This window comes from Passer domesticus, chromosome W, assembly GCF_036417665.1.
Source record: "Passer domesticus isolate bPasDom1 chromosome W, bPasDom1.hap1, whole genome shotgun sequence".
NCBI classification, from domain to species: domain Eukaryota; kingdom Metazoa; phylum Chordata; class Aves; order Passeriformes; family Passeridae; genus Passer; species Passer domesticus.
In genome coordinates this window covers 42,441,743-42,467,948 of record NC_087511.1, presented here as the reverse complement: position 1 = coordinate 42,467,948, position 26,206 = coordinate 42,441,743, and the positions used below count along the sequence as shown (strand labels likewise).

General features: G+C 45.0%; 1 protein-coding gene across 28 annotated transcripts in view; it reads right to left on the bottom strand.

The window, feature by feature from the left end:
• LOC135289121 (uncharacterized) overlaps window positions 1–26,206 on the bottom strand; it is a 262,105-nt gene that overhangs the window by 3,561 nt on the left and 232,338 nt on the right. For 15 of the 28 annotated variants that reach the window (XM_064402475.1, XM_064402478.1, XM_064402480.1 and 12 more), the window contains 2 exons: window positions 22,134–24,749; window positions 21,397–21,768 (listed from right to left, as the gene is read on the bottom strand). In XM_064402475.1, the coding sequence (XP_064258545.1) occupies window positions 24,136–24,749 (614 nt within the window). In that variant the 3' untranslated portion in view covers window positions 21,397–21,768; window positions 22,134–24,135. Of the gene's footprint in view, window positions 20,795–21,396; window positions 21,769–22,133; window positions 24,750–26,206 lie in introns of those variants that run through there. The other 13 variants (XM_064402513.1, XM_064402508.1, XM_064402506.1 and 10 more) reach the window with 6 other exon arrangements.

Below are 26,206 nucleotides of genomic sequence, written 5' to 3'. Positions count from 1 at the left end.
CTGGTGTTATTCTCCAAGGGGCTTCTGGAGCTCTCTTAACATGGCTGTAGTGGATCCAAGCACTTTGTTCCTTAATCTTGATTGCAGTGAAGGTAGTAAGGAGCACTTGGTATGGTCCTTCCCATTGTAGTTCCAGGGCCTTCTCTGTAAAGAAACTTAACATATACATAGGCTCTAGGTTGTACATCATGTACTGGTGCATTGAGCCCCGTATCCCGAGTTTCAGCCACATATTTTTCAGTTGCTCTAAGTTGTTTGGTCAGAGCGATCATATAGGAGGTTAGCAATACGTCCTGGGCAGACATTCCCTTCTGCACCCCATATGGTCTCCCATAAAGTAATTCAAAGAGACTTAGTTTTTCCTTAGTCCTGGGTTTGGTTCGAATCCACAGCAGCGCTAATGGGAGGGATTGAGGCCATAGCAAATTAGCCTCTTGTCCCAATCATATGATTTGTTGTTTGATCAAATTATTCATTTTCTCTTCCTGACCACTTGATTGTGGGTTATATGGGGTGTGAAGTTCCCAGTCTATGCTTAAGTATTGGCTAACCTATTGCACCAATTTTGCGATAAAATGTGGTCCTCTATCTGAGGAGATTGTGGCCAGGACTCCAAAGCTGGTATGATTTCCTGTACCAATACCTTAGTTACCTCCTGAGCTTTACAAATCTTGGTGGGGAATGCTTCTGGCTATCCTGAAAAGGTATCTGTTAGCACCAGTATAAACTTATACCCCCCCTTTTCTTGGCAATTCTGTGAAATTGATCTGCCATTGCTGCCCAGGCCTTTCCCAATCTGGCCAAGTTTTGGTTTGGGAATATTCTTGGGGTTGGTCTGGAGGCAAAGGTCACATTGTCGAGTCACTTGGGTGATAGTGGCTTGAACATTTTTAGCAATGATCTTTTCATTTAGATATTTATGTAGGGCATCAATTCCCCAGTGTGTTTTCTGGTGTTCCTCCCTTATTAGGGACCATAATAAATAGGAGATTATAACTAATTTTCCTTCTATGGTGGCCCATCCCTCTTGGTTATAGTCTCTTTTTTTGCTCATGGATCAATTTTTTGTGTAATTCATTGTATTTTGGCTTACCTTTGAGGGAAATTTGCCCATCTGGAATCAGGGCCACTTCAGTTATTACCTTAATTTTTGCTGCTTGTTTTGCTTCCCTATCTGCTAGCTCGTTCCCTTCTTCCATTTCTGAGTTTATCTTCTGATGTGCCTTAATGTGCATGATTTCCACCTTCTCTGGTAACTGGACTGCTTCTAGAAGTCACAGTATTTTTAATGCATGTTTAATGTTTTTCCCTTGAGAGTTCAGCAGTCCTCTCTCTTTCCAAATGGCTCCATGAGCATGCACTACTCTAAATGCATACTTTGAGTCCATATATATGTTTATTTCTTTCTGTTTTGCCAATTCCAAGGCCTGAGTTAGAGCATCTCAGCCTTTTGTGCAGAGGTATTCGTTGGCAGGGCCCCAGATTCTATTACCTCCTTGCAGGTAGTAATTGTGTACCCAGCGTGTCGTTTTCCACTGATGACATAACTGGAAAGCAGTAAACCAGATTTCTGCATTCTCAAAAGGGGTGTCCTTCAAGTCAGGGTGGCTGGAATAGGTGGCATTGATAGTCTCCAGGCAGTCATGTTCCACTGGCTCCCCTTGGTTTCCACTGAGGAAGGAGGCTGGATTGACAATGTTAGTCACCACTATTTCCACATCATCTTGCTTCACCATAATAGCTTGGTATCTCAGAAATCATTGTGGGGAAAGCCAATGCCCACCTTTCACCTCTAGCACTGTGGACACCGTGTGAGACACTAGCACAGTCATTTTCTGGCCCAGGGTGAATTTACGTGCCTCTTGGATGTTCAGTACGACTTCTGCAACAGCTCTGAGGCATCCAGGCCACACTTTAGCTGCTGCATCCAATTACTTAGAGAAGAAAGCAACTGCTTTCCAGTACGGGCCGAGGTCCTGTGCTAATATTCCTAAGGCAATTCCTTGTTTCTCATGGGAGAACAAAAGGAAAAGCTTACTCACATCTGGCTATCCCAGAGCTGGAGCTGACATGAGGGCTTTTTTCATTTGGTTGAAAGCCTGCGCAGCTTCCTTTGTCCATTGGATGTCCCTGCTTTTAGTTGCAATAAGTTCATATAAGGGCTTAACAAACAGTCCATAGTTATAGATCCATAACCTGCACCACCCTGTCATCCTGAGGAAAGTCCGTAGTTCTTTTGCAGTCTGAGGTTTTGGGGTCTGGCATATTGCCTCTTTTTGGCTTTGGACTAGGGTATGTTGAACAGCACTGACTTCGTAACCCAGATAGGTTACTTTCTGTTTTACTACTTGAGCCTTTTTCTTTGATATCCAGTACCCTTGGAGCACCAGAAAGTTCAAGAGGCTTACCGTCCAGGCCACATACACTTCCCTTGTCCATGTGGCTATCAAGATGTCATCTATGTACTGTAGCAGCTTCCCTTCCTCTGGAGGGGTTTCCCAAGTGTCTAATTCCTTTGCAAGTTGTTCTCCAAACCAAGTGGGCAAGTTTTTAAATCCTTGTGGGAGTCTTGTCCATGTAAGTTGAGCTCTGCATCCACTTTTAGGACTTTCCCATTCAAATGAAAAAATTTTCTGGCTGGCTTCGTGGATAGGAAGGCAAAAGAAGGCATCTTTTAAATCTAAAATGGTAAACTAAGTTAGTTCGGGTGTTAAGCAAGTTAATAACGTGTAGAGATTGGCCACCACAGGATACAGATCCTCAGTTGCCTTGTTCACGGCTCGCAGATCTTGTACTAACTGGTACAACCCATCACATTTGCAGACTGGTAGGATAGGGGTATTAAAATCAGATTGACATTCTTTTAATAATCCTAGATGTAAAAAGTTCTCAATTACTGGGATAATTCTTTCCTTATCCTCCCTCCTCAGGGGATAATGTTTAACCCTGACAGGTTGCTTTCCCTCTTTTAGCCTGATCTGTATAGGGGGAGCATTTTTTGCTCTCCCTGGTACATCAGAGGTCCATACTCCAGGGAATACCTGATTTATTATCTCTTCATAAGCACCGAGCACTAGTGAGAGGCTGCAGGCGTGTGTCTGCCTGCAGTGACTTGGTGGCGCCAAGCAGTGCAGCCCAGTAGGCTGACCAGGTGGCGGAGTGCCCAGTGGTGGGGTGGGGGGAGCTGGCACAGGTGGGGCCACTACTCAGAGCAAATCGAATGTGCGGGGTTTTCCAAGTGGGGACCGTAGGGGAGAAGGCAGGCCGGGTTTCCCACCAGCACAAAGGAACCCAGGGAGGCAAGTCTGCATAAAGTAGTGCTCACAGCCACACTGTGCGTGGCAAGTTTCCAGTGTGGGTCGAGAGAGGCAGCAGAAGCCCAGCGCGGTGACACAACTGATCCTGTGGGTGGCGGGGGGAGCTACCGGTGGTGAGTGGGGTGGTATTCGCTGAGTGTGGGAGTGCCCAGAGGGGTGAGTCATGTGCATGAGTTTTCCCAGGCAAGACCCACAGGCAGAGGCTGGTCTGTGTAAGTGGTGGCCGGCAGAAGCCCAACATGGTAGCTCCCAGCATTCGCTGCCCCAGTGGGGGTGACGGCAGCGCCGGGTGCGGTTCACACACAGCTCTGCTGAGAGTCAAAAGACTGGCTTGGCTGTGCCGCGAGTCACCAGCCCAGTGGTCTGCATTAAAAGCCTCTCTGGAGAAGCCACATGCGCAGGGTTTCCCATGCAGGAGCCTCGGACAGGGCCTGGTCTGTTCAAGGAGCAGACAGCGGAGACCTGGCATGGTGACTCCTGGTGCTCACTGCCTTGGCAGAGGCAGTGGCAGCGCCAGGAGTGGTTCACATGGTGCTGCCAAAAGTTGGGGCAGGCTTTGTTGTGCAAGTCGCTGGCCCGATGGCGGATCGAGACACAGTCTACATGGAGGCTGCTGAAAGTCAAGAAGTCCTAGTAGTGCTGGAGCTTCTCTGTAACCTGCCAGTATAAAGCCATGAGACTGGGGGTGCCAGGAAGTGGAAGAGGCCTACCAGCGGCGACTGAGACGTCTTTCGTTGAGTGCAGGGGGGCCCAGCAGGATGGGCTCTATTGCACAGTGTCCAGGCCGGGTGCCGTGCAGGCCCACATAGGCGGTAGCGGGCTGGGGGTCGGGAACTGTCTCTATTATAATAGGTGGGGGTCTCAGGGGCCTGTGTAGGTGGCCTTCCATGGTTGCTCCAAACTGAGAAGCACCAGAGTCTCGAACTAATACAGAGCTAGTGAATAGCTCCTTTCCCAATCTCAAGATTGTGCTGCATCCAGTTCTTGCTCCCCAAGGCACAGGGAACCCTGCCCAATCATGTCTGTCTGTGATAGTGCTGGGAAATCTCTCCCCTCTGTGCTAATGCCTTCACACAGAACCACTGAATGGTTTGAGTTAGAAGGGGCCTTAAAACTTCCACCCCCTACCATGGACAGTCTATCATAGGCAGGGACACCTTCCTCTATCCCAAGGTGTTCCGGGCCCTGTCCAGCCTGACCTTTAATAATTCCAAGGATGAAGTAGCCATAACCTCCCTGGGCAACATCTATTCAGTGTTTTTCTAGAAGTCTCCTCGTTTGCTTGGGGGGACCCTCCCCTGAGGGCTGCCGCAATGATCTGCCTCAGTGCAGCACACAAGCTCCTGAGCTCTGACCAGACCCCATCTAAACTAGGAGCACTACTCCTGTTGAGGGCTGACAGCCAAGAGCCACACAGGAGCACACAGACTTAGCTAGCAGAATATTTGCAGCTCAGAGAGATGTTGACTCTAGTTCTGGACATTGATTAAAGCTAGTAAATCCAGGCACTGTTTCTAATCCCAACATTACCACTACAATATTTGGCTGTTACTTCCGCTTTAGTACCCGAGATTGACAAGTAACAGCTAGTTCCTCCTGGGCAGTCAGGGAGCTGGCTGGAACCCCCAGTCTCTGCCCTGCTCCTCCACCTTGTCTTCCTCACTTTTCAGCATAACCAGAGAGCACAGACACACCTGAGTGTCTCTGAGCAATGCCCTCACCATGCTGTGGGGTGAGTAGAAGAGCAGAGCTGAGTACAGCCAACCCCTGAGCTCTTCCTTTCTTCACTTGTTTTCGTTCTTTCTCCTTCTAGCTAATTAAGAAGGTGAGCCTTATGGAAAGGACCTGTAGTTTGCTAATTAAAGTGTCCCCAAGGGGAAAGGGAGGATCCTCTCCCCTCTCCCCTTGCCCTCCTGTGGGCTGCTAAACCTCTGAGCTTTTCTTTTTCCTTAGTCTTCAGACTTTTCATCTAGTAGTTGACAAAGAGAAGAACTGAAGTGTCAAAAGCTTAGACACCGATACCTTTCTCCCCTTCAGTCCGAGATGACAGGCCTGTCTGCTCCCACCCCAAAGGCACAGGAGGTGTTCTTTAAACTGAACCACAATGTCCCACCCACACTCCCCTCTCCTATCCCCATCCTTGCCATGACATGGGAGACCCACAGGGGTGTCAGAGCCAGGAGAGCTTTGACAGAGTGCTGTACATGTGTGTGACAGTGTGTACAGCTCTGTGTGCACATGTGTTTTTCTAGTGTGACCAGATGTGAGTGTACACATCCTGCATTACACAGGGTGCATACATACTGGTGTGCACAGCACTAGTCACGTAGATGTACTGAAGTGTACATGCAATGTGTACACTGCTGTTTACATGTGTTAAATAACACACTCTCAAGTGTGAGTGGGTCTGTGCACAGCTCTGTGATTGTGAGTATGCACAGGTTCTGCTAGTGTGAGCATAGCTCTGTGTGAGACATGCATATATTAATGTGTATAACACTGCACACATTGGTGTGCTCAAGCTCTACATGCAAACAAGTCTTATGCTTGTAGACACGTGCATCAGTTAAGACTGTACCTAAGTGAGTATCTGTGTAGCACGTGTGCTGGTGTAACAAGTTAAGTGTACACAAGTGTGTGCTGCTAACAAGTACCCTAGTGCACAGGAACTCTGCAAGTGAGCAAGTACGTGTGTGCATGTGTACTAACTCTGCACATGTTCTTGTGTGCATACACAAGTTGGACACACCCAGAGACATAGCTCTAGATACACAGCTCTGTACATCCTACTGCTGTCCCACCTAGAAAAACAGACATATATATATATATATGTATGTATGTATGTGTGTGTCACTACCTAGCTATCTGTATACATCCTGCTCTTGTAAAGAGAAAAATTTGCCTCTATGTATAAGTTTGCCAAAAGTTTAAAAACGTCTCTGTGATTGTAATACTTCCTAAGCCACACAGTTCCCTTGTGTCAGCAGTAGTAAGTAACTACTTGAAGACCCAATTACCCTCTCAAATAATGAAACATATGAGGCAGTACTATGTGCATTGTCTTTAGTTTAACCACTCAGTTGGGAAGTCCCTTTCAGGTACTGCTAACCACTAAATCAGCTGTGCGAACTACAGAGCAGGAGCAGACTCATGTCAACAGAATTCCAAACCCAGTGAAAAAACCCAAAGAATAGACTACAATAACATCCAGACCAGGTGAGAGATAACCGAAGAAACTTGAAGATGTCCGAAAAGTAGAGTCAAGCTTTCACCAGCCAGCTTCAAGATTGTTTTAACTAACACCTTAGGCGGGGAGTTTGAACTGTATAGTTTATTAATGTAATTATCCAATTTTAATAGATAAAAATTACAAGTATCCGCTGAGGGGAAGTACACAAGGAACCGTAAGAAGTATTAAGAAAGTTTCCTTAAGAACCCACAAGTAAATTAAAACAAAAAAATAGAGGGCAAGACCATGTTGGCCCCTGTGTTTGCCACCAAGATGATTATAGCCCTGCTGCTGGTAGCAACCCCGCAGGCATGGTAAAGTGGGAACAAGAAAGTCATACCAGACCTCTATCATTCCTCAGTTGTCTCTTAATCCAACAAAGACTAAAGGGCAAGATCGAGTTAGCCTCTGTACTCACTACTAAGAGAATAAAAAGGCCATACCAGAGCTCTGTAATCCCATTTTGTCCATTTCCAAATAATTTTTTTTTCCTGTTCCCACTGTCCTCGCCCACATCAACAGATGCTAGTAAAAATTATTTTATTTTTTTTTGAGAAGGGTAAAATATCCAAATCAAAAATAAGAGTTAATTTTAGTTAATTTTTCGAGCCAAATATCTTATAGAAAAGGAAAAGGGGGGTTTGTTATACATAAGTAATGTAATAGTTGGCTCTCACAATTAAGAGATAGATGTTATGTAGATGTATAGTAATGTTATTGTAATATGTCATCCCATAGTCCTCTTTCCCTCCCCCCCCTTGTAATAGCCTTAGTAGTCAAGACATTTAGAGGACACTGGCTTGTTATCAGGAGGTGCAGCATAACAACACCCGACCTCCAATCAAGATGCAAAAAGTAATCACCAATAGACGGCAGAGAAAGAGTTGACTGACAAAACTTTGGGAGGGGCTAAGAATATAAAAGGGGGTGCATCCATTTTGTATATAAGCACGTAGCTGGTAGTCATGGAGACTCCCAGCACTGAAAACTTTTTCCTTATTCAGTACTTTGTTGCAATTTTTGTTAAGGCTTAATAAACCTTTTAAATTTTAAAAGTGAACAGTCGTTTCTCACATATGTTTATCGCACTATTATTTATATAAGCTATATGGTGCATACATAAGCTGACAGATTTTACTATACCAAAAGGCAATTAAAAGAAATTACAAATAGTACCATATCAAAATCTTTGTGGTCAATAATAACTTGCAAAAGCCAATACATAAATGTGAAAGCCAATACTATATTGTCATTTATAACACATTCCAAACACAGCACTCCTGATATTTCTATACCCTATGAAATAAATGGGCAGGAGATCTTTCTCCTTTTTAATGCCTTTATTAAGAAGAATCAGCTCAGGTGGGGAGAAATCGACGGGTTGCGCCCACACCGCAGCTGCTCCCAGGCGTGGCACGAAGAAGGAGGATGATGCAGCTTTGTCCGCTGGTCTGCAGACAGAGCTGGGGATTCTGTCCTCGCGGGAGAGTCGTAGATTCCTGTTTGTTTGTTTAACACTCCGGGGTGTCTCTTTAATCAGTATCTTTTCAGGTTAGGGTGAGAAGCAAAAGGGTCCAAGCAGGTACGGGACTACGCTCCTATCCTTAGACATCACTTAAGTCACTTGTTGGCTCGTGATTTTAGGGGTTTTTCTTGTAAAAACTGTAAAACTGTAAAAATTCAGGGCGCAATGCATTTCTCATCTGCATACTGGCTCTGATGTAACTGCCCATTCTCTTTACCTTGGAGGGTCTGTCCTGGTGTCTTCTTGGCAAGCGGCCAGCATCAGGGAAACAATAGTTAATCACCAGCCATTAACAGGTAATTAAGGAGCCCCTTAAGGAGCCCCTCTCAGTCAGCGAAACCAAAGAGGTCTGACTTGTTGTTTTTTTTTTAATTCTGAAACTCAAAAAAAAATACAAGTTTCTATTCATAACACCCTATACTTCACAATTTTCTACTTATAATCATAGCTAACCCTTCTATAAGATTTAATTGATTATTTGATCAAAATATTTATAACACTATTGAAAAGAATGAGTAGGAGGTGTCTGTACAAACAAACTGTGGGCCTCATGGTAGATAAGGCCAGATACAGAGATGTTGTCGTAGGTTAAGAAGGAAGTGAGTTTTTTGGGAGGTTGTGGTCAAACCAATGAGTGCTTGGATTTGAATATTGGCACCTGGTTTGGCCACTAAAGGTATGGACCGCCTCTGAGAACACAGGGGGTTAAAAGCAAGAACTCCCAGGAGAACGCTCTCTTGGTTCCGGTCCAGTCCGTGAAGGAGCTCAGACCTCCCCTGCCCAGCTAGGGCTGGGTGGGGGAGGGGACGCCATGCGGCCGGGTGAGGTAGGCTGGAACCTCGGGCAGAGGAGGGGGGTGAAGGCCTTGCAAGATGGAAGGGTAGAGGAGCCCTGAGAAGCATCGGGCCGCCCCCTACCCCCGGGAGATAGAGAGAGAGAGAGCCAGTGCCTGTGCTGCCTTGAAATTCGATATCATGGACTGGCAGCATGGCCAGCCAGAAGTGGGGGATGCGGTGAGAGAAGGTGCCTGGCAGCTGTGGGAGTTCTGGGCAGACAGAGGTGAAGATTTTAACCCCTTTGTAGAATAATGGAAACCTTACAAATACTTATCCTCCTGAATCAGAATGTGGAGAGAGAGATGAAGCATGATGAAATGGGCAAGTGGTGCATGTGAGAGATGTCAGAAGAGGTGAGAAGAATCCTAGGTGGGAAGAGATGATGGAGTGGCCTTGAGTTGGACTCTTTCTTGTATGGCCATGGACAGACCCATGTTTTTCCTGTGACCCAGAGACTGTATTTAGGGGGAGGCAATGCCTTGGAGTCAAGAGTGAAGCAGTGGTGTGAACAGAGACAGCTGAGGAGGGTGTGGGATGCCCTCTGTCTCCGTGGAGAGGAAGATCTCTGTTCACGAGGCCCCTCGGCCCCAGGGGGTAAATTTGGGGGGGACTGGTGTCCTGAAGTTGAGAGACTGCTGCTTTTGGAACTGGGTGGAGCATCCTTAAACAGGGAACTCTAAAAGCAGTCCTGGCCCATGTGCAGTGGTGAGAGCACTGGACATGGCGGGAAGAAGTCACAAGGGCCAATGTTCTCTGGGCGGTGCCACGAGTGACACGGAAACACAAGAGGTTTCAATTGTGTTTCTGGGAGAAGCCTATGGTGCAAGGGGGGACTCCTCTCTCCCTGATGGATTTGAGGGTTGATTATTTGAGGGGTGATGATGGACTGAAAGTTGATTATCTGAGAGATGGTGACGGGGTGGAAATCTATGATGTTATTTCATTCTGTGGAGAAAATGGAGGGGAGGAGGAGGAATGTATTTGGAGGGTTTTCATTCTTCATTCTGTGTCTGTTCCTTTTTTTAGATGTTGTAGTTAATAAAATTTGTTTTCTTTATTCCTAAGTTGGAGCCTGCTTTGCTCTGTTCCTGATCACATCTCACACAAGCCACTAGAGAAAGTATATTTTCATGGAGGCACTGGCACTGTGCCAGAGTCAAACCATGACAGAGGTGAAAGAAGCAATGGGGGAAACCATAAATTCCATAGTGTTATGTATGACTGAGACACTGGGTGGGAATGAATAAATAAAATTTAATTATAACCCGTTAAAACTACAAAGCAAAGGGGGGACAGCATTGGGAGTGTAGTGAGACTCTCTCTGCTCACTAGAGGCTCAGCTTACAAAATGGCATCTCTGCCTTTTATACACTCAAGGTTGCATCAGCCACATTAGCATTCATAAGCAGACCTTATATATCCTCCTGGCACCTCCCACAGTCCGTGGCTGTACTTGGCTCCTCCTAGGGTCCGTGGCCTCATCCATATAAGTACATTTGGTTCCTCCCAAGGTCTGTCAGTCAGTCCTTTGTGCCTTTTTGTTTGTGGAGCCCCTCTTGCATCTTGATTGGTGGTAAGATGGTTACCATGCCAAGCTTCCTAGCAACAAGTGTCCCCCCACTCCCTGCCACCTCTTGAAAAGAGCAAATATATGCCCTCCTCCACTTGTTTTGACAGCTCTGTTGCCAGAGCTGCCAGGCTGCAACCACACAAGGGGAAAGATTGGAGGGAGAAAAGGGTTCAAAACCAAACTGGGACAACTGAAGTACATGTCAAAAGAACTGTAAACCTCAACAGAACTTCTTCCCACCATACTTAATAACTTCTCCTCATTTGCATGAGCCAATCACTACGCCTTATTCATAACACATAGGAATTCCACTAATTGACACACACTGTTACTCACCCAAGACTCTGCTAAATCTCTGGATTTAGAGAAAAAGAACAGAAACACAAGGAAAAAGAAAAACAGGGGAGATATACATTAGAAGGGGTCTTAGGTATTAGGTATTTTGGGGAGTCTGTACCTCTCAAGTACCTCAGCCAATGGTAAAGAGAGAGGGACATGCAGCCAGGAAATCAGGATAAAAAGGAGGCTGCGTCCCCTCAAAATTTTGAGACCCCCATGGGGAAATGCCCCATGGCCTCTCCCTTTATTAGAATAAAATTACAGAGCTCCTCTGTCTCCTTCTTGGACATAAACCTCTGGTGTTTGTGGATTAATTTTCCTGACATTATGATGCGTGTTTTAAGTTAATTGGATGTTGTATTAAATCCTTTGCCAAAGTTCCTTGATTTTCTATTATTTTTCCAGTCAACCTTTGTGTACTTTTGACCTCTTGAGAATATCTGGTCGATATTTCTCCCATGCATCTAACCCAGAGTAAAGGAACCTTGGTAAACCCCTTGCATTTAAATGCCTTGGGGGTGTTACATTTTCAATATGCATTGTTGGGAGGATGGTCTGGGTTTGATCAAGAGGTATTTTTTTTGGAGATATGAGAAACTATGGCAACTTTTAAAATTTCAAAGGTTTATTAAACCTTAACAAAAATACAATAGAAGGCTTAATAAGGAAAAATTACAGCACTGGGAGTCTTGATGACCAGCAGCCACGTGACTGTCTAAAGAATGGATGCTTTGCTTTTTATACTCTTGGCCCCTCCCAAAGTCTCATCAGTCAACTCCTTCTCTGCCATCCATTGGTGGAGATCACTTTCTTGCAACTTGATTGGAGGTCAGGTGTTGCCATGCTGCACCTCCTAGTAACAAGCTTGCCCTCCCCTAAATGCCCCAACTTCTGACTAAAATACAAGGGGGGGGGAATGGGAAGAGGACTATGGGGAGAACATACAAAATAACATAACTGTACATCTATAAAACTTCTCTTAACATACACATAATATTCATCTCTTAATTGTGACAGCCAACTATTACAATACCCATTTGTAACAGGAGAGAACTGCCAGATGCAGAATAAGGACAGTTTTCAATTAAAACCGATATTCTCCTGCAAAAATGGTTATGGAATCCCAGGTATAGAAGCCTAACCTGAGTTTGCTTTCCACTAGTTGTTGGAAGCTTGTAAAGCCTGATCAGACCCAGATATGGTTTGAGAAAAACTGGCGCACCCACAGTTGGTAGCAGAGAAAATTGGAACTTTGGCAAAAGAAGAAAAAAAACCCCTTTGGTAAGGGAATCACATGGGAGTCTGAAATGGCTGCCCAGAAAGAGAGAGGTTTTGGAACAGCCAGAGAAAGAGCTGATTAAGTTGCCAACTGCCTTGAAGGATGAAATAATTGCTTGCTTCAGAGCAGAACAAGAACTAATGGCACAAAAGCACCTAGCCGAAAACCCGAGAAACCTGTTAAACAAGTCTGTGCAAAGCCAAAGGGCTTTAGAGATGCAAAGTAACATCATTGAGGGAAGTGTGAATGTCAGCCTGGGGGAGGAGTTAGGCCTCCCCGAACATGATATCACCCCTCTCAGCCTTGGGGAAGTTTAATGCACCAAACCCCTCCCCACACCCTAAACTCCACCCTCTTGTAAAAAAGGAGTAGGCAGAGGCGGCACTCCCTGAGCATGATATCACTGATGTCACCTCCCTCCACTCATTACAGAAGGGGTTTGACTCAGAGGAGCCAGCGCCCTTTTCCCCTCACCAGAAGCCCTGCTCTCTTCTGAAGCGGAATTTGCGTATCAAGAGACAGAGCCGATGATGATGATGATATCAAACCCTGCAACAGAATTGGTTAAGTTGCAAGGTAATATTAGCAATTGCCCCAAAGAAAATGAAATGGAGACTGTTTTGAAAATTTTACTAATGTGGGGAAATAAAGGTTTCTCTAAAGGAAGCACATGGGAAAGAGCTCTGGTCTTTTGACCAATAAGCAAACTGTTGTGTGAAAAGTTTAAACTTGTTGGAGGGGGAGAACTCATCCCTCTCCCCACTCCAACATGTGGTAAAATTACTGGGAGAATGTGGGAGGCAGCAGGCTTCTAACCAATGCTTGAGAAACAGCTGGTACCTCATCAGCCTTCTCCCAGGTTATTATTTATTCCAAAATTTAAGAGTGGGTATTGAGCCTTGCCTTCTACCAGAGGTGGGGATGGAACTGCTGCTTCAGAATCTGTCACCTTCTCAGGAAAAATACTTTTATCACTGTGCAAGTATGTTGTTTTAATATATCCTCTCCAGCCAAAAGACTGGGTGCACATGCAGATGAGAATAAAGTCAGCTGCAGACAAAGAAGAACACAGAGGAACTGCAGTGGAAATCTGATGCAGATTAAGCTGCAACAAAATGCAAAACTCTAAAATAAAATACATTAAATGGTTTATGTTTTTATATTTCCAGAACAGTGTTCCCAGTATGCCAGCACTGTTACTACTTCTTGGATTAGTCAACCATCCTAGCAGGGCCTTGTAGTGACTGTGATAGCAAATGCCAGAGGGGTGAGCAAGAAAGGAGTGGTATCCTTTTCACTAAGGACCACTCTAACATCACACATATAGAACAAATACTACACTGACAGTAGAACAAATACTACATTTATAGATGGTTATTTGACAAATTAAAAGTGAAAAGGTCTCAAAAGGTGGGTGGCTACTTGTTGAAGGGGTTAACAGCGGGCCTGTTAGCTAAAGGAGCAAGAAGAAGCTGAGAAGAAAGAAGAAGCTGATAAGGAGCTCTCTCCAAGGCTGTTACCAAGGAGACCAAGAGAAGAGAGGAATTGAAGAAAGATAAGGAGACAACTTTGCAGCTGGATGAAGTATTTTTAGAAAGTTAGCTGAAGTCACTGTTACTTTTAACCAATAGTGTTATGTTGATTTATTGTGGCCAATAGTTGGGGTAGAAGAAGTATAAACAATTAGAAAGTGTATAAAAGGTCAGACATTTTCGATAATAAAGAGTTGCCATCTGAGACTATTTGTGGTCTCTGCTTTGCGTCGTGACCGCCTCAACAGTGACAGCTACTCTAACTTTTTTACCTACATGTTGCTGAGAATACTCAACAGCATTGTTAAGGTACCAGATAACTTCAATTTCATAAGTGATTGTTGCATTTTTTTACTGTTGTTATTATTATGTTTATATTCATATATGTTTATGTAAATTTGTTGCATGCAATATTTTAAGATGTTAATATTTTCTCTCCGGTTGCCACAGTTGGTGAAAAAGGTTCTTCCCTCAATTTAGTTTTGTGAACTCACAGATAGGATTTCAAATTATCATGGAAACTAATTTGTGTACCTCTTCCTATCTCCTCAGAACAGAGTGAAAAATTACCAAGGAAAGCACATGTCCTAATCATAAGAAAGATTTTGGGTTAGAGAACCACTGAAGGGTTTGGTAAAGTCGAAAAGGTATTTGGTCCAAATGCAGGACCCTGACTAAAATGAGGAGATTGGAAGGACTGAGTGTTGTTATATCTTTGACTCCTACCCCTGAGGCAATCTAGATTATTTTAGGTAGTAGAATTGTACTGAACGTTGTTTCCCATGGTGCCCACTTACCTTTTCCTCTTTCCTTGAGAACAGGTTCTGGGAATCTCCCTGAAACCTGGTTGGTGGTGATGCCTCAAGATTTAGCTTTTATATTTTTCAGATTCTGTACTGCTTTAGTGTGTACTTCTGAGCTTCATATTAGGGGATAGTAAGCTCTCTTCACAGAGTAGGTAGACAAAACAATTCCTTCTCTAGCTGGGGACCAAGGACAACCGATCCAAATCTCAGGCCCAAGAGCATAAACAATGGTGGTCTGAAGAGAGAAAAACAAGAATGATGGGACTTCATAAGCTAAAGCTATAATTGGACAATAAACTTCAATATGCTAATGAACCAAAACTTATAAAAGTGTGAGACCCCATGACCAGTCGTCCATTCTGTGACCATTTTGGGTTCATCTTGGGTGTTGCCCTGGCTGGGCTCCTGTGCTGGCCAAGGTATATCCATTGAGGCCTTCTAATAAATACCTACTTTATTCTTTAGCTCCATTTAGTCTCTGTTCTAGGTCAGCCTTCACAAGGCATCAGTGGGAGGGATAAGTGTGGCAATGTGGGACATATATATTTGTTTGGGTGTTGGGGATACCTGGACTTGTAAAATCATAGACTCCAAAAGGCAAGGTGGACAAACTATTGATCCTTAGAGTTGGACAAGGAGTGCAATGTACTACACTATCAATAAGCAATAGAGAACCCTAAATTGAACTCACCAAGCTATTTTGGAGCCCAGCTTACAAGTCCAACAAGTATTAAAAAATAATTGTATAAAATTGTATATAACTGTATTAGGGCGATTTTATAAAAATACTGTATTCCCCTATTGTCTGCTTTATGCCCAGAAACGGGTCCTACAGCTTTAAGCTGGGCCCAGGGGAAGGGGGGAGGCTGGAAGAATTCTTTTGGACGTTTGTGTTCAAGCTCACACACACTCTCCCATGCTTCTCTGAGAGTACATTCTTTGCTTTTAGCTAGCTTCTTTTTGTTAGCTGAAGCAAGAAGGTTTCCTGAGACTGCAATAGCAATTTCTCCAGTGATTTCTGTGGCTTCTGGAACTGTTCAGCTTAGCTCCGGTCCAAAAATCACACCATCGCCAGGAGCCAGCAGGGAGGCCCTGGGATACCTCATCCCAGCTCTGGACCTTGAGAGGAGCCAAGCCACAGCTACAGAAAGAACTCTGAATCCACCAGCTTTCTCCACAGTGAGAAGGTTCAATATTAACAGTTATTCTTTTTTTTTTCCCCATGACTGTGAGCACTCTGTTAAATAAACAGGTTTTTTCACTTTCATCCGAGGAATTATTTTCGTATCGGTGGGGGAGGGAGTGCCAAAACCTGCCTTCTTTAAAGGAGACATTCATTTCAGGACATTTCCTCCTAAACTTATCTCTAACTGAGACAACATTCAACAATGCTGAAACTCATGGAAGAAGAGTGCTATCTCTAGGAATACACAGGAAATCATGGACCAAGCTGCTGGACTCTGGGTGCTGAAAGACTGATGAAAGACTGGTTCATGAACTCTCCCTCCGGATCCTGATTTGAATCAAACCTTGCCTGCAATTTTAGAGACCCACGGGGTAGGGGGGAAGATGAACTGCATAGAAGGATATTAACTAGACTACACTTTGATTATTGGAATAGCAATTGCCCATTATACAACTTCCAGTATACTTTCCTCTTCTTTCCTTTCTGCTCTGTCTGCTAGATTAGACCACGAGAGGAAAGGTACCATTACTTTGGTCCCGGTCAATGTCTCGAGCCACAGGGTGGATGTCAGAGACTGGAGAGACTGATGTCTGGAGACATTTTTGAATGCTTGTGTGTGTGGGAGAGGGCAGGTCAGGCCTTGCTCTACGGAGACAGTGACCTGCCCCCAGCCCCTCAGCCCCGCAGTGTCTGTCAATCAGGGCACACCAGAGGCAGTGCCCAAGTCTTGCCTAAACCAGCTCTTGAGTGGCCTAGTGACCAGATGTCCCAGCTTGGGGGGTGGAGGATTGAATTCTAAGTGGTATGTAACAAAAGATTAACCACAAGTAACATTGTAACAAGATGTGCAGGTAAAACAAGAAAGATAGCAAAGAATGTAAGATAGCAAAGCCACTGAGATAACAAGCACCATCAAGAGCAAGATAGCAAATTTTAACGGAACTTGCAAAGTGCAAAATTAGCTAAAAACAGGTTAGACTGAAAAACAAGAAGCACTAGACATGCACTTCTTGCTTTGGCAAGAACCCCTTGTGTGAGGACACGAGGCTTGACTCCATTTTCATCAGAAGGCTGATTTATTATGTTATATATTATACTAAAATACTACATTACAACTATACTAAAAAGAACAGAGAGAAGAAAATCAGAAGGCTACAAAGACAAGAATAGAATAGAATAGGAATGAATAACAAAAATCCTGTGACTGCTCACAGCCTTGGCACAGGTGGCTGTGATTGGTCACTGATTGAAAAGAATCCACATGGACCAATGAAAGATGCACCTGTGGCATTCCACAGCAGCAGATAGTTATTGTTTACATTTCTTTCCTGAGGCTCTCAGCTCCTTAGGACAGGAAAAATCCCAGCAGAGGCTTTTTCCCTAAAATATCATGGCTACATGCACTGAAGATAGAGGTAAAATATTCAAACATGAGGAAGACTACAGAAGCCTTTGTCAAAAGACCACCAGAAGGCTGATGACCACCACAGAAGGAACTGACGCATGCACAAACTTGCAAAACCATGACACAGCTTTATGCAAATATTAGTATGCTAATGATATGTTGTAATTGTGACATTGTGTGGAAGGACTTTTAAAATGTAACTGAAGGCTAAAGAAGATTGAGTGAGTTTTTGGCGGAGAGATGCCCCTCTGTCCTGGCTCTGAATAAACAAATACCTGCTCTGTAGCCATCTGACTATAGAGTTTTATTTTCTTGCCCAGTTTTGGGCTTCGGGGCCTATAGAGGCCCAGGGGTTTAAAAGGCTGACAACGAGGTGAGCATATGTTTTGACCCTGTCCCCTCTTGGAGTCTAGGCTGGAACCCAGGAGTTGGTAGATATATGTGTTTTTCTATATATTTTTTGTCTTTGTATCTCCTTCTCCTTCTTCTAATCCCGTTCTCTTATAACAATTTGGGTAACGTAATATTGAATGGGTTTAAAGTTTGCTAAGCTAAATGGGCTAAGTTAATGCTATGATAAGTGTTTTATGTTAATTGTACATTGTATTAAATCATTTGCCAAAGTTCCTTGATTTTCTATATTTTGCCATTAAACCTTTGTGCAATTTTGCCTTCTTGAGGATATCTGGCCAGTATTTCTCCTGTGCGTCTAACACAGAGAAAGGGAACCTTGGTAAACCCCTTGCATTTAAATTATTTGGGATGTTACAGTGCATTGGTACAAAGGCACTTATGTTGGGCTGTCAGCCACATATCTTTTTTGGACAAGGATCAAGCCCCAATTCCTTTGCAGCATTTCTCATGTATTTCCCTTTTAGTTCCCAATACATCAGAAGCCCCTGGCCCTTCTCTGTTGCTCAAAACTTCATCCCCTTTCACTACCGAATTTCATTTAAAGCCCTCCTTGTAAGTCAGGCTAGTTTGCTGGTGAATGTTGCCACATTTCTCTTCATAGAGAAAAGCAAGGCACAATTCTTTCCAAGGATTTCTGAGATTCACATTCTCTGAACCTCAGAGAAAGGGAAAACACAATTCTTATCACTTGCTGTGCCTGTGTTGTGACAAAGTAGAATGCAATATGGAGATTGTTTATCCAAAGTGAGGATGTTTTGTTTCCTTGGCCTATTAGGGCCAAGTATGTGTGTGTGTCGGACTGTCTGCTGACAGTCACAGGAGAATCACGAGATGAATGCAGTTCTGTGCAGTTGTGAGCAAGAGTGAGTGCATGGCAGATTCAGTCTAGATGAAATGTATATAGTATAGTATAATAAAGTAATTAATTAGCCTTCTGATAAGATGGAGTCAGATGCATTATTCTCTCTCCCTCTCTCTCCTCAGAGTTGCCTTTGATTTACAATAGGTGAAGACCCTCTTGTCCCACTTGGTTGCGTGAATCCCATCAGCTCCCAACAGACCTGGCTTCTTAAAAGTAGATCCATGATCACAGAAGCTAAAACTTTGCATATGTCACCAGCTATGCAGCCCGGCATTCAGTTGTTCAGTCCGTCTCCTCCTTCCTGGACCCCTTCCTCAGACCGGACACCAATAGAGGCGACCATCACCTGTGCTCCCCATCCTTTTAGCATCGCTCTTACAGACATAATAGACTCCTGGGAGGGTTCTAAGTTGCCTTATCTGACACTACAGAGAAGAGTAGGAGCGGGTGATGATCTGTAGGGTTCACCAGCCTCGGCAGCCTCTCAGTGACACCATGAATGCGAGCTCCTGGTAGGCAGCAGAGCTCTCTAGAGAAATTGTCTGGGTGGGAAATAGGTGTGTCAGTGTTTCTCAAGAGGAAAACTCCAATTAGTAATACCTTTATGTGCTTCTCTGGTCACACTGGCTCTAACGTGGACAGGTGGTTAGGTCAGCTTTGCATGGTTGGCTTTGTCCTGGGTCCTGTCCATTACTCATGTGCTCTTCAGTCTCCAAACCAGGAGCATCCTGTCGGTTCTGTAGGGGCACTTCAGGAGATGGGTGTGGGAAAGACATTTCTGTATTGTATTTGTGAGCCAGCAAAGGCTTCCTGAAGATAAGGAAAGCCTCATATCTCTCTCAAGGAATTTACCAAGGCGATCACCATGACAACATGAAGACAGAGAGAGAGAAAAGGTATAAGCAAGAAGATCTGGACTTTGGTTGGCTTACACAGTGGCATGGCTCCTTTCACCTATTGAAAGCTTTGTTTTTTCTTTATGACCAATGGGCAGTGTATGTGTTTGTTTAGTAAATGTAAACCTCTTGCAAAACTATAAAAACAACATGCTGCTTTAATAAATAAGTCTAAACAGCTTTCTGACTGAGCCCTGGTGCTTTGCACCGTGTGGGGCTCTATAGCAACAGATGGGGGAGGGTTCTTCCTTCTACCCCAAGCAGAGACAAGTCTGGTCTCCTTCATCTCAGGAGTTACTTGTGTCAGTCAGCCTGAGGTTAGATTTTGGCTTACCTTCCTTTTGTGCACTCTGAAGGCAGGCCATCACTGAGCCTGGGACAGCGTTCAGTACCACGCATCAATCTCCTGTCTGCGTTCCCAGATACCGTGCTGCCTGTCGATCTCCTCTTTGAAAACTTACTTGTCCAAGGAGATCTTCCTCTTGGGCACACTTGTAGCAATGACATCCACTGCTGCCTTTGGTTTCTGAGGCATTTCCAGGCACTAGAGCTCTCACCCAGCCTCATGATCATTGACCCTGTCCATCACTCCCGCACAGGGCTGCTGGTTATTCTCTCTCTCCTCGCACCCTCACTCTTAGTTTAAAGCCCTCCTAATTTGGTCAGCTAACCTACTAGCCAAAATACCTTTGTCCTTCTTAGTGACGTGGAGACCCTCTTTTCCAAGCAGATAGAGATGCGCAGGGCCCCAGTCTCATAGAACCCAAAACCCTGTTGCAGGCACAAGCTCCGCAGACAATTACTGACACACACTAAGTGCCCTCTTTCTCCTGCCATTTCCCACTAGCGTCAGGACTGAAGACAAAAACCCCTGGGCCAACATGCCCTTGATTACTGCCCTCAGTGATCTGGGGTCATTGCTAGGGAAAACCTGGTGTAATGGATTTGCTCCTCCTGTTTGAACTATCTGAACTTTGGTCCGGGCAGATGATCAACAAGTAGGATTATGCAAAGAAAACCCCACTGCATGAGGCTATTGGCGAGAAACCAGCACCAAAGCCAACAAACAGTTTTGCCTGGAGTCTGGCCTAATAAGCAGCCAAAACTGCATGAACACAGTAGAAATCTGACTAAGAGTCAACCACCTGATTATATCAATAAGTGCAGTCATCAGGGTCTGTTAAGTTCCCTCTCCATAGAAACTGGTTGCGCAGCAGTGATCTCCCCTCAAGTAGGGATGCGTTTCAAGGTTACCCCTCGATGCTGAGAGATCCTTTACCTGACACGAGACATCAATGGGGTGGGGTGCTAAGTGACATTCTTTTCACAAGCTTAGTGATAATCTTTTTATCCCATATTAAAATTAGGTCTAGTAAATAGCTGACCATTTACCACAAACCCATATGTACTTGTTAAAGATTTTACGTACATAAATTTACCAACTATAACTCAATAAAGTAATCAGAGATCAGATCTCTCCGAGTGTTCTCTGACTCCTCTCCTGACCCACCTGAAGGGCATCAAAAAAATTTGTGGAGGCTTGACCTTGGCTGGATGCCAGGTACAGACAGAGCCGCTCTATCACTCCCCCTTCTCAGCTGGACAGGAGAAAGAAAAGAGAAAATAAGATGGAAAACAGCTTGGAACTGGAGATAAAGCAGGTTAGTAAAGGAAAAGAGAATGTGTGCGAACAAGTAAAGAGGAAAAAGAAAATAATTCTATCCTCTGGTTCCCATCAGCAAGCGTTTTCCAGCCACTTTCTGGGAAGCAGGGCTTCAGCACGCATACGGGTTGCTCCAAAAGGTAAAAGATGTAATTAACTAATGAGCCCCCTTCTCCCTCCTTAACTTAGCTTTTATATCTGAGCTGAAGTCATATGGTACAGAATAGCCCTCAGGCCAGTTTGGGTCAGTGAGCATAGTTGCGTCCCCTCCTAGGATCTTGCCCACCTGAAGCCTATTGATGGGGACAAAATGTTGGAGGGACAGCACTGATGCTGTGCCAATACTGTTCAGCAGTAGCCAAAACATGGAGGTTTCATCAACACATTCTAGCTACAAATGCAAAGCATAGTACTGTGACGGCTGCTGTGGAGACAATGAACTCCATCTCAGTAACACCCAATACAATCTCCACTCCTTACTCCACACCATTTGCATCATACTCAGATCTCAAAGAATTATATATATAGATCAAAATCTAACTTCTAATTATTCTATTGTATTTATTTGTCATGACTGAAATCCTTTCTTACCAATGCTTGTAACTTAAACACCATGCTAAAACCATCTATATGCCTAACACATAGATGCATACATTTTTATTAACTGCTGTCCCCAGTCCTTTCACAGATATTTATTTCCCATTTCATGGGCTTCCTCCATCCCTCCAGAAGTTTAAAAACAGGCTCAAGTTGGGCTCCAGCCCATCAAGATGGGTGCGCAGGATGGAAAAGGCAGAACACTCCATTGTTCAGCACCAACACCAACCCTGCCTGGGTCATCATCGAACCCTCCTTGCTCCTTGTGAAATGGTCGCTTCATCGGTTCATGTCACTCCAGCAAGTGACTTCCTGGAACATAAAATTTACACACAGATTATTTTTCACCGAAGGTAAAATCTCCTTGAGGCACACACCAGATGTCCCCATCCTTCTGCATTACCCACCAAGTATACCCTGGTCTTCGGGCAAAGGCAATCCCAATAATAGGTTTGCCGCTTCCCATGGGAGAATTCCACACCAACCTCCTCAGCCACCACTTCCCTGAGTGTAGTATGGGGACCTTATCTCCTCCCACAGTATGTAGTGGTTTTGTTTGGGCAGGACCAGCGCGGTTAGCACATCTTCTGGTGTTAACCAGACAAGTGGCTTCTGCTAAATTTGCATCCCAATGCTTCCATGCCCGATTGCCTAACCCTCTTGACAGTCCACCATACCTCTCAATCTTTCCAGATGCTTGTGGGTGGTAAGGGATGTGATATATCCACATGCTTCTTTGCCCAAGAGATTACGAGGTTATTTCAAAAACAAGCCTCATTGATTCCATTCTTTCTGGGGTACCATGACACCACAAAATGTGTCTCTCAAGGCCTAAGATGGTGTTTCGAGCAATAGCATGGCTTAGAGGGTATTTTTCCAGCCAACCAGTAGTTGCCTCTACCATGGTGAGTATGTAAGCTCTTGCCTTGGTGTGTTCATTGCAGTGGTCCAATATAGTCAATTTGCCAGGCCTCACCACCTTTAAAACCCAGCTAGGCCATCTATTCCAAGGAGATTGTACTCGTGTGGCTCACTCGATTGCAGCACATTCATGGGTGACCTGTGTGATAGCCTCTGTGATCAGATCCACCCCTCGATCACAAGCTCATCTGTAGTTTGCATCTTTTCCTAGATGTCCTGATGTTTCATGGGCCCATCGCACTGTAAATAGTTCACACTTCTGCTCCCAGTCTAAGTCTACCTGAGCTATTTCCATTTTGGCAGCCTTATCTAGCTGTTCAATGTTGTGATGTTCCCCAGTTGCACGGCATTTGGGCATGTAAACATCTACGTGACATTCCTTCAGAGCCATGTTTTCTATCTGTGCAGTGATGTCCTGCCACAACACAGCAGCCCAAATGGGTTTACCCTTGCATTGCCAATTGGTCTTCTTCCATTGCTGTAGCCACCTTCATAGGGCATTAGCCACCATCCAGGAGTCACTATAGAGACACAGAACCAGGCACTTTTCTTCTCCTTCAGCGGCCTCAACGACTCGTTCTGTGGGACGCCACACAGCAGCTTTCCACCTCTGATGCTTTCCTCCCACAATGCAGGATACATCAGTAAAGAGACCATGGCCTCTTTCATCTTCTGATAACTCATTATATGGAGGTGCTTCTTGAGCACGAGTGACCTTTCAAAGAAGTTATCCTAAATCTCTGCCTTTTTTCATGGATTCTCAGGCAACTGGGTTTCCCCAGTCAAGCTCGTTGTGTGATCAGCACTACCCACCCACTTATTCCATGTAGCGCTGTTTGCACGATGCGTCGAAGGGATGCTTCCTTTGAACATCTAGTGTAGCACAGGAAATTGCAGTGCCAAGAGGAGACGGGCTTCTATCCCAAAAACATTTGAGGATGCTCAAACCCGCTCATACGCTGCTAATATTTCTTTTTCAGCTGGAGTGGAGAGGGCCTTCTGATCCTCAATAACCCTGGCTCCAAAACCCTAATATGTGGGAGCTCAGTACATCACTCCGGATGTCCAGAGCTACCGAGACAACCCTTGGGGGGCTCGGAGGCCCTGGAATGTTGCCAAAAGTACCTGGTGGCTTGACTTTGATCCTTTTAAAGAAATGACACCTGAAGGTGAGGAGATGAGAGAATTTCATGTCTGAATGGTGAGGGGATGTTATTCACTTGTTAGAACTTAAGTTAGAATGCACTGTACAGGGGGGTTTTATGTATTGTACAGGGGGGTCTAGAATTCTGTGCATGGATCAGGAGTCCCAAGATGGAGGAATTTGGGCGTGCCCTGTCCTTCTTCTTTCTTCTCCTTGGCATCCATGTTCAGGATGATGTTGGCATGTGTGGATTGGTTCATAGAAAGAGTACACTTGCCAACAAGGGCAGAAAGTATTGGGAAGTAAAGGTAAATATCGAATACGTAATTTTCATTATAAAAGAGACAACCGCCTCGTGGGCGGGAGAGAGTGCCTTTGGCTGTCTTGCTGATCAGACCTCGGCTGGACAGACAGAAAATCTTTGTAGATAAGAAATAATAAACTTGACTGAAGACCTAAAGCAAGAGTCCAGATTCCTTCTTCGAGAGCGCGGCCTACCCAGAACCACTTTTTCCCGTGCTGGGGCAGAGACAAGCAACAGCCGACCCCGGCACTAATAGTCGACTTCTGGTTTCTCTTGATGTTCTTTGCCGGAGGCTCCACGTGAGACCATGCTACCTAGCTGCAGTGTAGAGTATATTTTGCAGGGCTCGTGCAGTCTGAACAGGCCCAAGAGCTACCGCACAAGCTATTTCCTCTTTGATCTGCTCAAAGGCCTGTTGTTGCTCAAGGCCCCGTTCAGAATGGTTCTTCTTCCGGGTCACTTGATAGAGGGGCCTCACAAGCTGACTATAACCTGGAATACACATTATCCAAAACCCCAGGCAGCCTACGAAAGAGGGTGTTTCCATCTTCTTAGCTGGTGAAGACATAGTTCCTATCTTCTTAACCACATCCATAGGCACATGACAGCGGCCATCCTGCCATTTGACGCCCAAGAACTGGATGTCCCATGCAGGTCCCTTGACCTTGCTTTTCTTTATGGCAAACCCAGCTTTCAGAACATTCTGAACTATTCTTTTTCCCTTCTCAAACACTTCTTCTGCTTCAGTGCCCCACACAATGATGTCATGAATGCATTGCAGACGATCAGGGGCATCACCCATCCCCAGTACACTTTGGATCAGTCCATGGGAGATGCTAGGGCTGTGTTTCCACCCCCGGGGCAGTCGATTCCTGGTGTATTGGACACCCCGCCACATGGAAGCAAACTGCAGTCTGCACTCTGCTGCCAAAGGAATTGAGAAAAATGCATTGACAATGCCAAGTGCAGCACACCACCTGGCTGCCTTTGACTCCAGTTCATATTGGAGCTCTAACATGTGCGGTACAGGAGCACTCAGTGGGGGCATTACTTCATTGAGGCCACGATGGTCTACTGTTAACCTCCACACTCCATCAGACTTTTGCACTGGCCACATGGGACGACTAAAAGGTGAGTGAGTCTTGCTGATTGCTCCTTGGCTCTCCTTATTCACCTTTTCTTTGACACTTCTGGGGGGCAATTACTGTAGTCGTTGTTGTTTGGGTCCCTATCTCAGCCATAGTGTCCTCAAATGCACTTTGGGTCCCTGCCTCAGCCACACTCCTCTGACAGTACTGAACTGTGGCTCAACAGGCATAGCCCAGGGCCTCGTACAGGGTGAGAAGCTGCTGGGTTTCATTGGGGTAGGTAAGGCACCCTTCTATCAGGTGACACAACCGTTTGCCAGGGCTCATTGCCTGTTTAGGTGTAAAGTCCCAGGCAAGGGGAGGTGATAACCACTCTAGGAACCTGCCCAAATCCTTCCACACACACTGCCATCCAGGGACCAGCTGCTTCAGGGCACATTTCAATATCTCCTCACCTACAGTTTGTTTTGTCTTACAGCAAGATGACACCAGATTCCACAAACCCCATAGTAGGCCAACAGTATTAGTTAATAGTATTAATAGCATTCAACAGCTTACATGAGGAAGAACAAGGAACACGGGAGCCTGCATTCTAAAACAATACACATCAATCCCAGATAGGGAGAGGGAGAGGGATTCCCTCATTGTCCCCAGAAGATAGCTCCTCCAGCACAACAAAGCCACCAATGTCACAGCAAAGCGCAGAGACACTGTTTGTATTAACATGTTCCCAAACTGAACAAAACAAAGAGATAAGCAGCGTACCCCGCAAACTCCATGTCCACGCACAGGAGCTTGCTACTCAAGAACTGCTATTACTATACCATGCAAGATATATAACTGCCATTGTCTCAGCTCACGTTAGGAACCAAAAAGGACTGGTGTGGGTTTATCTTGGCTAGATGCCAGGTGTTCAGCCAACAACTCTGTCACTCCCCCTTCCCAGCTGGACAGGAGAGATGAAAAACAACTTGCAGATTGAGATAAGGCAGTTTACTAAAGCAAAAGTGAAAGTTTGCGCATCAACAAGGAGAGGGGAAAAAAACCCCCAACTTTATTGTCTACTTTGGGTCAGCAAGCACGGCCTAGCCACTTCCTGGGAAGCAGGGCTTCCAGACACGTAGCAGTTTCTCTGGAAGGTAAACACTGTAAATAAGAAATGCCCCCCTTTCCTCCTCCTTTATCTAGCTTTTATTTCTGGGCTGATGTCATATGGTACAGAATATCCCTCTGGCCAGTTTGGGTCAGCTGGTCTAGTGGTGTCTCCTCCCAGGATCGTGCCCACCCCCAGCC